We start from the raw sequence: 14,761 nt of genomic DNA, 5'->3' as shown, positions 1-14,761 counted from the left end.
AATCTGAAATTGCTGAACTACTAACTAAGGTGTGTCACCTGTTCTTTAAACTGATTTCAGTGCCAATGGAGTGAAAATCAGATAATGACTTGTTAGTCTTCCTTAGAGGATACCAAAGATCATCTAGGAACCACATTCTGTTTCCATATTGGGCAAGACACTATGTCTAGAGATAAAACATAGCACAAATAAATGTGGTAGGTAATTGGATAATATAACGTGCTGGAGAAGAGTTAGCGTGGCTTTTTCCTAAGGAAAGCATAAGCTGAGATGAGCCATCAGCATCAAGCTTAGGTGGTATAAGGGACAGTGTCACTCTGTGCTTGCCTTGTTCTTGTGTTTTTCAATTTCTCATCTGCTTTTGGCCCCTTCTGGAGACTGGGTGTTGAACCAAGATTGGCTGGTCTGGCCAATTTTTGGTTGTTCCTCACAGAGCTTCTAAAGGACATGGGAATGTGTTTAGAAATCTCCCTAGAGATTTGTGAGGTTTTATTAAGGGATGTCCTAATCAACTGTGTTCAACCAACTGTAGTTGGACACCAAATCTATTTTGTGCTAACATCAAGATCCAGAATCATGGTACTGGTCTTAGTAGGACCAACACGCAGAACATGAGCCTTGAATCCATGTAAGAAAAATGTGTGTGGGGAGAAATTGTATGTATAAACCCACAGAATTGCTTCCAGATTCTGTTGGAGGCCTTAATCTGCGAATTGTAGGAATAAAAGGGACGTGGACTACTCTTTATGGATTGTGGGGTTTTTGCAGACTATCTTCCCTTGACAGGTCTCAAAACAGCTGCTGCTGTGAGCAGAATTGAGGACTAATTGACAATGGTAGTTTGTATGCCAAATTTAACAAAATAATGGCAAACCAGTGTCTTTTCACAGAATCACAGAATCACAGAATCACAGAATCACAGAATCACAGAGTGTTAGGGATTGGAAGGGACCTCGAAAGATCATCTAGTCCAATCCCCCTGCCGGAGCAGGATTCCCTAGATCATATCACACAGGAACGCATCCAGGCGGGTTTGAATGTCTCCAGAGAAGGAGACTCCGCAGCCTCTCTGGGCAGCCTGTTTCAGTGTTTGGTTACCCTGTTTCAGTGTTTGGTTACCCTCACCGTGAAGAAGTTTTTCCTCATATTTAAGTGGAACCTCCTGTGTTCCAGCTTGCACCCATTGCCCCTTGTCCTGTCAAGGGATGTCACTGAGAAGAGCCTGGCTCCATCCTCATGACACTTGCCCTTTACATATTTATAAACATTAATGAGGTCACCCCTCAGTCTCCTCTTCTCTAAGCTAAAGAGACCCAGCTCCCTCAGCCTCTCCTCATAAGGGAGATGTTCCACCCCCTTAATCATCTTCGTGGCTCTGCGCTAGACTCTCTCTAGCAGTTCCCTGTCCTTCTTGAACTGAGGGGCCCAGAACTGGACACAATATTCCAGATGCGGCCTCACCAGGGCAGAGTAGAGGGGGAGGAGAACCTCTCTTGACCTGCTGACCACACCCCTTCTAATACACCCCAGGATGCCATTGGCCTTCTTGGCCACAAGGGCACATTGCTGGCTCATGGTCATCCTGCTGTCCACTAGGACCCCCAGGTCCCTTTCCCCTACGCTGGTCTCCAACAGGTCTGCCCCCAACTTGTCCTGGTACATGGAAGGAGACTCCACAACCTCTCTGGGCTGCATGTTCCAGTGTTTGGTTACCCTCACCGTAAAGAAGTTTTTTCTCATATTTATGTGGAACCTCCTGTGTTCCAGCTTGCACCCATTGCCCCTTGTCCTGTCAAGGGATGTCACTGAGAAGAGCCTGGCTCCATCCTCATGACACTTGCCCTTTACATATTTTCTACTTGATTGTTCTACTTCCTGTTATGCTAATGTATTTCTAAGGAAACTGTGAACAAAATGCGAAAAGTCTTAATATAATATTCTTGCTTCAGTAATTGTTTTATATCAGGCACATATTTGTTATATTAGAGCTCACAGAATTATTGTACAAGTGTCAGCTTGCTTGTTCAAGAGGTTGCCTAAAATTGCTAGCAACTTCACACCGGTACATTTTGTCCTTCTCAATTCTTTTTCCCTTAAGGATGATCCAGTTTTTGTGACCTGTTTGTGCTAGTTGTCCTTTGTTCACATCTCTCTTCCCCATGTCTTTCAGAGTGTTATCTGCAACCCATTGGTTTGCTTTTCTTCCCTTACCACTGATTTTAGATTGAAACACAAGATTATACTACCACTACTGTCTGTGATTGCTTAAAAATAGATGAATTATGTTGCAGGGGGAAAAAAAGAGTGAGAATTAGAGAAGAAGCAAATCTGTGTTTTTGAATACTTACTTTTCTAATTTCTTATTTGAAACACAAGCCAGGAAACCATGTAGAGTGGAATGAGGATGAAGGAAGAAAGATAGAAATCTTAACGTCTCTTCCTGAAGCTGACTCTGATCAGACAGATCTTTGCAGCTTTGCACAGAAGCAGTTGTAGGAGCAGACTCTGAGAACCAGTCTCAAAAAACAACTGAAGCATCCAATATGTTCCCAGCTGTGTAATTCACAGTAATTCAACTTCAGCCATTTGATCCTTAGGCTTTGAAGTTTTTATGAGGACTTCTGCTTATCTCCAGAACTGCTGCCAATCTTAGCTCTACTAAGATATGTGGTCTTGGCACATACCTCACACTGAAGAACATGGGGGGTGCACAGCCAGAGACATTTCTATGACAGGTCCCCTGAAGGACTCAGTCAGGCTGGTATTCTCAGAGCACATGGGAAATGCAGGAACAACAGTGGGCTGGTGCATCTAGTATATGATAGCCTATGCCCAGCCAAGCTTGGTTCCAAATGCTTCTCTCCCCAACCAGGTGAAGGCAAGGTTGCTGGGGAAGAGGGAGGTGGGAAAGGAAGTTAGACAATGTTCAAGGCTCCTTTTCAGGCACAGGTCACTGGAAAAAGGAGTGCAGCAGTCATGGGTGAGGCAGAGAGTATGCAACAGGACCCTGACTTCATCACCCAGAGGTGAGGGTGGTCATGGAAGGGAAGACTCTTCTTCCCCATGACTTTCTCCCTCACAGATTTTCAGTTCCCTTGTGTGCAGTGACATAGCTTTAACTGGAGGCATTGAGAGGGTCTCATCCCAACTCTGCTTGCTTTTGGGAGCAGAAGAACCAGTTATAGAATCATAGAATCATAGAATGGTTTCGGTTGGAAGGGACCTTGAAGATCATCTTGTTCCAACCCCCCTGCCACAGGCAGGGACACCTTTCCTCTAGACCAGGTTGCTCAAAGCCTCATCCAACCTGGCCTTGAACACTGCCAGGGAGGGGGCAGCCACAGCTTCTCTGGCAACCTCTTCCAGTGTCTCACCACCCTCACAGGAAAGAATTTCTTCCTAATATCTAATCTAAATCTGTCCTCTCTCAGTTTAAAACCATTACCCCTCATCCTATCACTACATGCCCTTGTAAAAAGTCCCTCTCCAGCTTTCCTGTAGGCCCCCTTCAGGTACTGGGAGGCTGCTAGAAGGTCTCCCTGGAGCCTTCTCTTCTCCAAGCTGAACAGCCCCAACTCTCTCAGCCTGTCTTCATAGGAGAGGTGCTCCAGCCCTCTGATCATCTTGGTGGCCCTCCTCTGGACTCGCTCCAACAGCTCCATGTCCTTCTCATGTTGGGGGCCCCAGAGCTGGACGCAGTACTCCAGGTGGGGTCTCACGAGAGCGGAGTAAAGGGGCAGAATCACCTCCCTTGACCTGCTGGCCATGCTTCTTTTGATGCACCGCAGGATACGGTTGGCCTTCTGAGCTGCAAGCACGCACTGCTGGCTCATGTTGAGCTTCTTGTCAACCATCACTCCCAACTCCTTCTCCTCAGGGCTGCTCTCAATCCATTCTCCGCCCAGCCTGTATTTGTGCTTGGGATTGCCCGACCCACATGCAGGACCTTGCATTTGGCCTTGTTGAACTTCATGCAGTTTGCACAGGCCCAGCTCTCAAGCCTCTCAAGGTCCCTCTGGTTGGCATCCCTTCCCTGCAGCGTGTCAACCACACCACACAGCTTGGTGTCATCGGCAAACTTGCTGAGGGCGCACTCAATACCACTGTCCATGTCCCCAACTAAGATGTTAAATGGGACCAGGCCCAATACGACCCCTGTGGAACGCCACTCGTTACTGGTGTCCACTTGGACATTGAGCCGTTGACCGCAACTCTTTGAGTGCAACCATCCAGCCAATTCTTTATCCACCAAGTGGTCCATCCATCAAGTCCATGTCTCTCCAATTTAGAGACAAGGATATCGTGTGGGACAGTGTCAAATGCTTTGCACAAGTCCAGGTAGATGACATCAGTTGCTCTTCCCCTATCCACCAGTGCTGTAACCCCATTGTAGAAGGCCACCAAATTTGTCAGGCATGATTTGCCCTTGGTGAAGCCATGTTGGCTGTCACCAATCACCTCCTTGATTTCCGTGTGCCTCAGTATAGTTTCCAAGAGGATCTGCTCCATGGTCTTGCCAGGCACATAGGTGAGACTGACTGGCCTGTAGTTCCCCGTGTCTTCCTTTTTCCCCTTCTTGAAGATGGGGGTTATGTTTGCCCTTTTCCAGTCAGTGGGAACTTCACCAGACTGCCACGACTTCTCAAAAATGATGGATAGCAGCTTATCAACTTCATCCGCCAGTTCCCTCAGGACCCGTGGATGCACCTCCTCTGGTCCCATAGACTTGTGCACCTTCAGGTTCCTTAGATGGTTTCGAACCTGATCTTCTCCTACAGTGGGCAGTTCTTCATCCTTCCAGTCCCTGCCTCTGCCTTCTGCAACTTGGGTGGTGAGGCTAGAGCACTTGTTGGTGAAGACTGAGGCAAAAAAGTCATTGAGTACTTCAGCCTTCTCCATATCCTGGGTAACCAGGTCTCCCGTTTCCTTCCAGAGAGTGCCCACATTTTCCCTAGTCTTCCTTTCATCACTGACATATCTATAGAAGCATTTCTTATTGTCCTTGACACCCCTGGCCAGATTTAATTCTATCAGGGCTTTAGCTTTCCTAACCTGATCCCTGGCTGCTCGGACAATTTCACTGTATTCCTCCCAGGCTACCTGCCCTTGCTTCCACACTCTGTAGGCTTCCTTCTTGTGCCTGAGTTTATCCAGAAGATCCTTGTTCATCCATGCAGGCCTCCAGTTGCAGGTTTGTGAACTCTACCCTTGAGCTAGGTGCATGAAAGTACAGCAGAGCCTGCTAAACCTACATGTCTTTGTGGATTTGGGTCCAGTTCATTGCCTGTATATGTAGTGTTTTCATGCTGTGTGCCTCAGTGTGTGTTGTCCTGAGCTGAGGTTGTGGCCCAGTTGAGTACTTGTGTGTGTGGCAGCTACACAAATAAAAGACTTCTTTTTCCCCAAGGGAATTTTGAGGTTTGTTACTTGTCAACAAAATTGCATGTAGTATCTAGAAGAGGAGAATCCATTATGGATCATGAATTTTGCTTATACCTATAGGAAGAGTACACTCAAAACTACACAGTAAAATTTTCCTGTCATAGATAAGCTTTAAGTGATTAAATCATTAGATTGGGGAAACGCTGTACTGCATGAGTTAAAACTAAGATGCAAATACATCGCAGACTGCTTAAATGAGTGCTAAATTAATATATTAAGGAAAAAAGCTATGCTTATCTTAGAATTCTGTAGTGAAACTGTTTAATACTCTTCTTTATGGAGTATGCTGTAAAAATAGTTTTGATTTGGAGTTTTTCATAACATTAACTTATTTGAGGTGCCACATTTTAAATAACACTTTGTTAAAAAGAGAAAGCATTCTGAAATTTAACTGAAAGTTTTGCAAAACAAAGATCTAAATTCCAAACAGTCAGATCCCACTTGCCTCAATCTTGAGTTGTATAATTATGGAGAAGAGAGGAGATTTTTTCCAAAACATTCCAATTTCCTTTAAGGAGAGCTTGGTTCTGATTGTATTTTCTACAGTAAGAGCAGCTGGACTGATTCCCAAAACCATGGGAAAATACCACTTTTTTGCAAGGTTTATAAAATTCAGGGCTGTACTTTTAATATATCAATATTCTGAAAAAATTTGGTTGCACTTTCTGTCCTATCTTAAAAAAAATTTGTACTCTAATGCTTTATGCGAAATAGGCATGATGTTGTTTTTATCCTTTTTTTGCTTTTATTTAAGGTAGAAATTTCATTAGCATTTCCTTGGGCAGAAAATCATAAAATCATAAAAGTGAGATAATAAATTTTAGTCAAGAGTCAAAATATGCAGATACTATTTGAAAGAACAAACTTACAAAATGAGAAAAATGTTGCAACTCCTAGCTTTTTTTTGCGTATGCTGGCCTTGGATGTGTTTGCTTTTCAACAGAGCAAAAGTACCACAGCCATGAGTATTGTTTAAAAGACCAGGACACCACTGTGGAAGGGCTGTACAACACAAACTGGAAATAGCATTGCTGCCTTTGACAGAGTAGCCTGTAGCTGTTGATGGAGTGTTAACAGGGGCACAGATGAGAGGAGTGAGACAGTATTGTAAGAGTGACACCATCGTATCCACAAACCATCTAAACACTTAGAGGCATGGCTTTTGGGGTTACTTTTTGCTGTTTGTCAGCATTGCAAAAATGCAGAGATCATGAAAACTTGGAAACTTGAAAACTCAACAGCCAGACTGCACAGCCTGATATCCCAGGCAAAGGGAGCAGGGATAATTCACATAGGGGTAAGAAATAGGCTGGGAAAGGTCTTCAGAGAGAAGACAGGTTTGTTTCTTTGTTTGTTTTTTGTGACTGAACACTGGAACAGGCTGCCCAGAGAGGTTGTGGAGTCTCCTTCTCTGGAGACATTCAAAACCCGCCTGGACGCGTTCCTGTGTGATATGGTCTAGGCAATCCTGCCCCGGCAGGGGGATTGGACTAGATGATCTTTCGAGGTCCCTTCCAATCCCTAGCATTCTGTGATTCTGTGATTCTGTGATTCTGTGTTTGCAGCCCTTTTATTTTGTTTTCTCTGTTGCTTTCATCTGCAGAGAAGATTTTGTCTGGGCCTTCTGCAAGTTGAATGTAAGCGTGGCAAGTTTTCCTGTGTCACAGCTGAAGAGAAGGATGCTGTAATAATCTCCAGGCAAAGTAAGAGAGCTGGATGAAAAGACTGCAGGTGGTAGAGAAGGAAAGGCCACATTTTATAGATAATGTAGAATGAGCAAGATTTAGAAAGAGCCAGAGTGGGAGGACTTAAGTGAAGTTCAAGTGGATGATGACTTAGAGATTGTGGGTATGAGCAAAAGAAGGTTGGTGGCAGTACTCACAGTGACTGAGAGAAGGTTGCAGGGTTGCAGACAGAGGTTGATGGAGGAGATGCGGATTTGGAAGGGGGATTTACCTGAAATGACAGCTAGACACACACATAGAGAAAAGCTGAGATTTCTGTTGCCAAAAGTGGAAAGAGATCTAGAGTAGAGGGGTATAGATGCAAGTTCTCAGTGGAGCTGTGTTTTTGGAGCAAACAATTTGTTTCTTGTGTCAAGAAAAAGAGGAAAACCACAGAAGAAAATCTAGGTTTCCTACTTCAGGCAAATGGGCCTTTAGGTCAGTATTTCTAAGGCACAATCCCTGCAGTGATGCACATGGAGGGAAAAACAACCTGAGATCTTTGCCAAAGTTAGAGGATACTCTATGGAGGACCTTCTGAAGGGGTGAAGAGAGAAGTAGAAATGGTCCTAGGATGGAGGAGATTTCTGAGAGCCAGCATCAGGCTAGATTTCAAACAATAAAGTGTCAGTGGTGTGAAAGGCAGCTGATGAGGGCATGGAAGAGGACTGTGAACTACTGCTGAGCTTTGACTCTAAAGAGAGACACTTAGAGACTGGAGTGCGAAGAGAACCTGAGTTCAAAATAAGTTAAGGAAGGAAAGGCATGAGAGTCATCTTAGGCTGAAACTGAAGCCTAGATAATTTTGTGGTCATAGCAGTAGATGTCATACAGCAGGTTATTTCCATGGTGTTGCCACAAGTGGAAGCCTGTGTAAAGGTTATTGATGCACGGAGGGTCTGCAGTGGTCCTGGTTTCTTTGCTCCAGACACCCCACAGAAAGTTCATACTTGCTGGTTTTGAAAATATTTGTGACTTACATAAAGCTTATGTCACACATGTCATGAATAGGTTAACTCTTCAAAATGCATATGCATAATTTTTTACCAGTTCCTATGTATCTGATAGGTCAGGCTTCTGTTATGGATGCTAGCAGAGTTCACAGTGGCTAAGTCAACAACGATGAAGCCTTATTTCTTCTAAATGGTATGTGTGTTTGATCATTATTTTCAGTTAACAAAATAGCATGACCTTACATTAACCTTAAAGTTGAGCTATCCAATTATTTAATGCTTGGGGCTCTGGACCCCCCTGGAGTTGTGGCAGCTGGCTGGCATGAGCAGCTTGGGGAGCAGAGTGAGTTGGCAGCCGTGTAGTGGGAGCCAGGGAAATGCAGGGTGTGAGCAGCTGGGAAAGCATAAACACGAGTCAAATGGAAGCCACAGCAAGGGGAGAATAAAAAAGCAGAACTTGACAACAGAGGTGGCAGAGAGTGGTGCTCCCTGAGAGCTGAGAGAGTAGATATATTGGCGAGTGGAGAGGATGAACAGAGGCAGTGGTCAAATGAATGAATCAGGGAAGGATGGTGTCTGGAAAAGCCATGGAGGTCAAGCCAAAAGCCGTCTAGCTCAGGACCAAGGCTCCAGCAGGAGGAGCATGTAGTGATCTATCCCATTTATTCTCCTAGCCTTTGCCAGCTTATCATTTAGGGGCTTCTTGAGTCAGAGGTGGCAACTTTGTGAAAAGAGCTCTTAATTTTTCTCCTCCAAATCTGTCCCTTCTTTAATACACCCAAACTGCTAGACAAGTCAAGTGATATTCCCTGTAATAGTTGAAGCTGGCAAAGAAGCATGGGAAGACTCCAAACAGAGGAGGAGTGGCCAAGTGTTAAACTATAGAAAAATGCCAGTGGGTGGTAGTTGTATGGACCAGAAGTGATAAAAAAGTAAAAGAAAACGAGAAGATTGGGATATAGTTCTGCTAAGAAAGACAAGACAAAGAAAAGAAGGAGAAGAAGAGAGGGGTGTAACATTGCTGAACAGTGGAAAAGGAGCTGGACACCCTGGTCAAGTGTGTTGTAGCTGGAAGAGGAGCAAGACACTAGCTCCAGGCCAGGGATGTTGGAGAACAGCTGTGGGCCCTCTGACTTGTAAGGGAATTCAAGCAAGCATAAGACCAGTGTTGAGGTCATGCATGGTTGTAATCTTTTTCAGGGCTGCGGTTTGGCCAGGAAAAAAAGGGAAGGGATTTGAGGTTGAAAATAGTGGTATCATCGAATATGGAAATGGTAATAGCCAAAGGATGGGCTGAGGTGACAACCCTCACCAGCGGTGTAGATGGGGAAAGCTTGAGCTGGAGAGAAATGCAAATAAGCCCTAGCAAAGATGGGAAGGTGGAACCAGAGGAACGCAGCGGTGCAGTGGGAGCTGGTTCGAAAAGAGAGTCCAGTTACCTGCTTACAAAACCAAAGGGACAGAGGTCTGAAAACATACTACAAAGGTGAGGGAAGGGATGCATCAGTGTGGGAGTGACTAAAGGGGAAAGAAGATATAGTGGGTAGGGGGAAGGAGCCTTCAGAGCAAAAGGGTATCTGTAGGGACCTTGGCATCTGTGAGATGCTTCTCAACTGGCATATCCATCCGCCTTTCCAGGAGGTTGAACCCACCAACACCTTTGCTTCACTGCTTGGTTGGCTCTAGTTGCTGTTGTTGCTCTGAAGCAATGAAGAATTATTCAAAAAGATTTCACTGTACTAATTAGTCAATATTTTTATAGTGGTTGTGTTACTAATTATTGACGATTCACAAACTGCAGGGGCTGTAAGTCTTCAGACATATGGAGAGGGGTAAAGGTTTTTGTATTGGTGATTTAAAAGTGTGGAACTTTAATGAAGTGGTAAGTACATTTTGCTTAATGGTACTGCTATGATAGTAAGGTAATTGATGATCACTGATTTACATAAAAACATAGGATTTAAGAAAGTACCATTGACTGTCTTTAATTCTGTGATTAATAGCTGATTCCTGTGGAGATTGCCTAGGAGGTTAGAACGATACTGGAAATAATATTGGACAGCTTAAAATGTTAAAAAAAAAAATTTCTTCACTGTTTTTAAGCTTTTGTTACTCCCAGATGGTTAGTTTATTTATGATTTCTTTGCTTCCAACCCTGTGTGTTTTCCTCTGCTCACTGAAATCAGGGATTTTCTCACTGACCTCTTTGGAACCAGGCTTATCCCCACATGTTTTACCAGATATTTTGTCATGAGATACTGTACTAATTGATTTAGGTTGCAGATCTATTAGCAGTCCTTCCTGACAGTCAATCAAATAATGAAAAATTTATTTAAATTGGAAATAATCAGCAATGGTATATTCACTTAAGTCAGGAAATGAGCAGAGGTATGGTCATGGTATCACTAATAATACAACGTCTACCTGGTCAGATTCTTCTGGGAGTTAGGAAGATGTGGAATTAGTTCCTTCAGACCAAGGGCAGATCCGCAGGACATTTGTGAAGGCCAGGCACTCACGCAATTATTCTTGCTGCCTCCTCTAGTTGTGTTTTGAAAGAGAAAATTGATAGAGTCACTTGTTCCCAGAACAATTTGGGCATATAAATCCGAAGGACTGATTCAGCTTATAGAACAAAACTCAGAACTCCAAATCCAGGAAGGAGGATTTCAGACATACTTTTTGCTGTATCTGATGAGAAGGTTTATTAATCCATCCCTTGTGGCCCTGTGGCCAAGAAGGCCATGGTATCCTGGGGTGCATTAGGAAGAGTGTGGCCAGCAGGTCAAGGGAATTTATCCTCCCCCTCTACACTGCCCTAGTGAGGCCACACCTGGAGTACTGTGTCCAGTTCTGGGTCCGCTCAGTTCAAGAAAGACGAGAAACTACTGGAGAGAGTCCAGTGGAGGGCTACAAAGATGATCAGAGGACTGGAGCATCTCTCTTATGAGGAGAGGCTGAGGGAGCTGGGTCTCTTTAGCCTGGAGAAGACAAGACTGGGAGGGCATCTTATCAACGCTTACAAATACCTTAAGGGTAGGTGTCAAGAGGATGAGGCCAGACTCTTCTCAGTGGTGCCCAGTAACAGGACAAGGGGCAATGGGCACAAACCAAAACATGGGAAGTTCCATCTGGATATGAGGAAAAACTTCTTTACTTTGAGGGTGTCAGAGCACTGGAACAGGCTGCCCAGGGAGGTTGTGGAGTCTCCTCTGGAGATATTCAAAACCCACCTGAATGTGACCCTGTGCAACATGCTCTAGGGGAACCTGCTTTGGCAGGGGGTTGGACTAGATGATCTCCAGAGGTCCCTTCCAACCCCAGCCATTCTGTGATTCTGTGGTTCTGTGATCCTATGCTCAGGTTCATTACCAGTCTTAATTTGAGAGTCCCATCTGTTTCCGTGCATTGTATAAGTAATGAAGTTGTGCACCTTAGGGACTTAAAGGTTATACGTGGCAATCTTCCAGATGGAGCAGCACCTTTTCTGCATCCCTATGTGGTTCTGACCCTATTATGTCTGTGCAGAGCAGGACGGGAACAAGTTCACCTAGATCGGGGCTCTCAGATTGTCTAATCCTCATGAAGCTTTCCTACTGTCAGCAAAGGCAGGAACACCCTGAAAATGGGAGGGGGGAAGAGAGAAAGACCCTGATTTTTAGGTCCTTCTATTCGGGCATTTTCTATTCATGAGGCTGATGCAGAAGCAGCAGGGAGAGAAACCCTGAGTCACAGTTGTGTGGATTTTTTTGTTGTTGTTGTTTTAAAATACCCAGGCTAAGAGAAGGGGCTACCCTATAAAGGAATCTTTGTAAAGGGATTGATAGACGTGCCTGCATCGATCTATGTCTTAGACACAGTTATTCCATCCTGGACAAAACAGAGTAATTAAAGCTGGATGTCCTCTGAAATGGTAGAAAAGTGGAAGGCATTAATTTACTATGTCAGTTCCCTAGTAGCGTTAATAAATGGATAATAAAATAAATATATGTGTCCTAAATATCTTTTGGGAAGGATTCTAGGCTCTTGATCGATACCTTCTGGGACAGTTTAAGCTGTACACTGTAAAAAAAGAAGCTTTTGCACTGATACTGACCCAACTCTGTTGTGTATTCTTACAGATAAGTCTAATGAGAGTACTTTAAAACTTTTTTTTTTTATCAAAGTGAATCATGATAAAAAATGTATTTGAGAGTTTCCTATATGATACCATTGGAGTGTGAATGTGCTGTTTTTCTTTTTTGTTGTGGGGGGTGGAGAGGGGTTGGGAGCTTGCAGAGAACTCTTTCTCTAACCTTACTCATAACTCATGGTTGATGATGGGTGCTAGCTTCCAATTCTATTCTGATACGCTTACTGGCATGAAGTTACATGCTGCTGTGGCAGGAGCTCAAGTGGGAAGTGAAGCTTTTGTGTGAGAAAAGGAGAGGTTAACTACACTTATACTGGGGGTAGTTTTTGCTTTGGAAAACAGTGGCAGGCTTTGTAGTTTAATCTTTTGGAGTACTGCCTGTTACTACCTTCTGACGTACGTTGTTGGGCCGAGAAGAATCCATGGTCAGTGGTGCATGAAAGTCCAACATATCAGTTGTAGCTATACATAATACCAGTCTCACATGCAGGCAAGGCTGTTAATACTTTACGCAGTATTGTATTCTCTAAGGAAAAAAGTTGAAATCTGGTAACTTCCTCCATTTTGGATGTTTATACATATTCCTTTGAAAAATACTAAATTTAAGAATAAGGTAATATCTGGACAAAACGCTCAAACTAACGAGCACCACAGAGCAAAATGCTGCAGAAATAAGGCTCCAGGATTCCTGTGAGTCAGAGAACTGTCCTGGGAATCTGCTTATAATTAGGGTTTTGTTCAAATTACGTGTCTTGCAGCTTTAACTCACATGGACCAGGCACCTGGGGTAACTGAGATTCTGCCCTTTCGGAGGTGGCTAACTTGCAAATAATCCTCCATAGGCATGAGGAGAACAATACCTTAAGGGTTCAAAGACTCTTTTCCTTAAGTACATGCATCTGTGGGAGGACATAGGCATTGTTCAGTTGCTTAACAACCTTCTGTAGCTAATGGTCTGAGTGAAACAAACCAGTACTGTACAGAACTGTATTGCAATGTGTCAAGATATAAAAAGTATTAAGGTAGTCCAACTCCTAGGCAATATGGCAACAAAGCAGCCACAGCCAACGTCTGCTGGCTTTCTTGCAGTAGCTTTAAATTATTTTGTGCTCTCACGTCTTCTGAAAAGGTCATGGCTCACATGGTAGCAATGTTTTCTCCTGCAAACTAAAGCCTATGGTTCTGGAAAACAATTTTAAATCTGCAATCCAAGCAAGTTATCTTGTCTGAAAAGTCACTTTATTCCTAACCAAATCCATGAAAATATTATTCTTGAATATATGTCACAAGACCTTTAATACAAGTTCTGTATTACATTCGAATGAATAAGGCAATTTTTGGCGAGAAAAAAATAGCTTTCTGTGGTCTTAAGTCCTTCTGTGTAACCAAGGTACTCTGTTGGAGAAAGAGGGGAAGGGAAGTGGTGATTCTTGTTTCCTTAATTAAAACCCTACAATTTTTAACTTAGAGGCAAATAAAACAGAATTAGGAGTTTGGTAAAATATGTTCATAAAATATACACTTGAAAGCAACTAAATAAGGCTGCTAGTCATATGCCTGCTTACCTTTGAGAGTCTTTTATGGTTTTGTTTGATCTTTCATTCTTGCATGTAAAATGCTATCTTGTTAAGAACAAGACTGGAAAAAAATATCTGTATTACTCTTCTTTAGCAGGCTTCAACTACAGAAGTACAAATTGGGCCCATGAGACTGACACAAGATCCAATTCAGGTAAGGTGCTCTTTCAGTTTCTTGATATGGTCAATTCAGTGTTAACGGGTGAAGAAATCAAGGTTCAACCCCTATAGTTAAGTGTAATGTTTTCATTTTGCTTGTGCAAGGACTGTGAGAATGGTAATTGGTGTTTTGGTTTATCTGATTGCTTGAGAAGAGGTCTACAAGTAAATGAACCTGGTAAACAAGGTGCTTAGATTTCCTTTAACATCAAATCATTCCTTTTATATGTCCTGTTAATAGGAGTGTGTGTATGTGCATTAGCAGGGGAAAGAGCTGCCTCTCTGATGCTAAAAACTGTTCGGTTCTGATGTACCAAAGCAGAGAGCTCCCTTATAAAGTTTAGGTACCTGGCAAGTTTTGCTGGGTTTTGCACAACAGGACAGAGAACTGTGCTTTTACAGGTCATCAATCCAAAGAAATCACACCAGATATAACATGAGAGGCTGAACTTCAGCTTAAGCAGCAACAGCTCTCACCCTTACTTGCTTCTGTTTCTGTACATTTTGTTCCTCTGCCAGTAAACAGATGCAGAGTGTTATTTTTTTAGCTTATAGTGGGTATTAGAGCTCTCAGATGATAGGAAATTAAATAAACTTAGTCTTTAACATAGTTCTAGTGATACAGCATTCATTTGAATTAACTTTTTGTGTCACTTTACTCTGTAAAATAAAGAGACATTTAGCGACCAGTCACCTTTTCTGTTTTGTGGGTTTTTTTCCCCATATCTGGCTATGAGAGGAAAAACCTACACGTGAAAGAAATGCTATTCTCAA

At 43.3% G+C, this 14,761-nt stretch overlaps 1 protein-coding gene across 1 annotated transcript in view; it reads left to right on the top strand.

Annotated features, from left to right (window-relative positions):
• The window catches only part of PDE8B (phosphodiesterase 8B), an 84,483-nt gene that overhangs the window by 25,273 nt on the left and 44,449 nt on the right, over positions 1–14,761 (top strand). The window contains exon 2 of the mRNA XM_068422133.1: positions 13,923–13,982. Within this exon, the coding sequence (XP_068278234.1) occupies positions 13,923–13,982 (60 nt within the window). The remainder of the gene's footprint in view (positions 1–13,922; positions 13,983–14,761) is intronic.

The sequence above is a fragment of the Nyctibius grandis genome, chromosome Z, assembly GCF_013368605.1.
Source record: "Nyctibius grandis isolate bNycGra1 chromosome Z, bNycGra1.pri, whole genome shotgun sequence".
Taxonomy (NCBI): Eukaryota; Metazoa; Chordata; class Aves; order Nyctibiiformes; family Nyctibiidae; genus Nyctibius; species Nyctibius grandis.
This window is presented reverse-complemented; position numbering and strand designations above follow the sequence as displayed.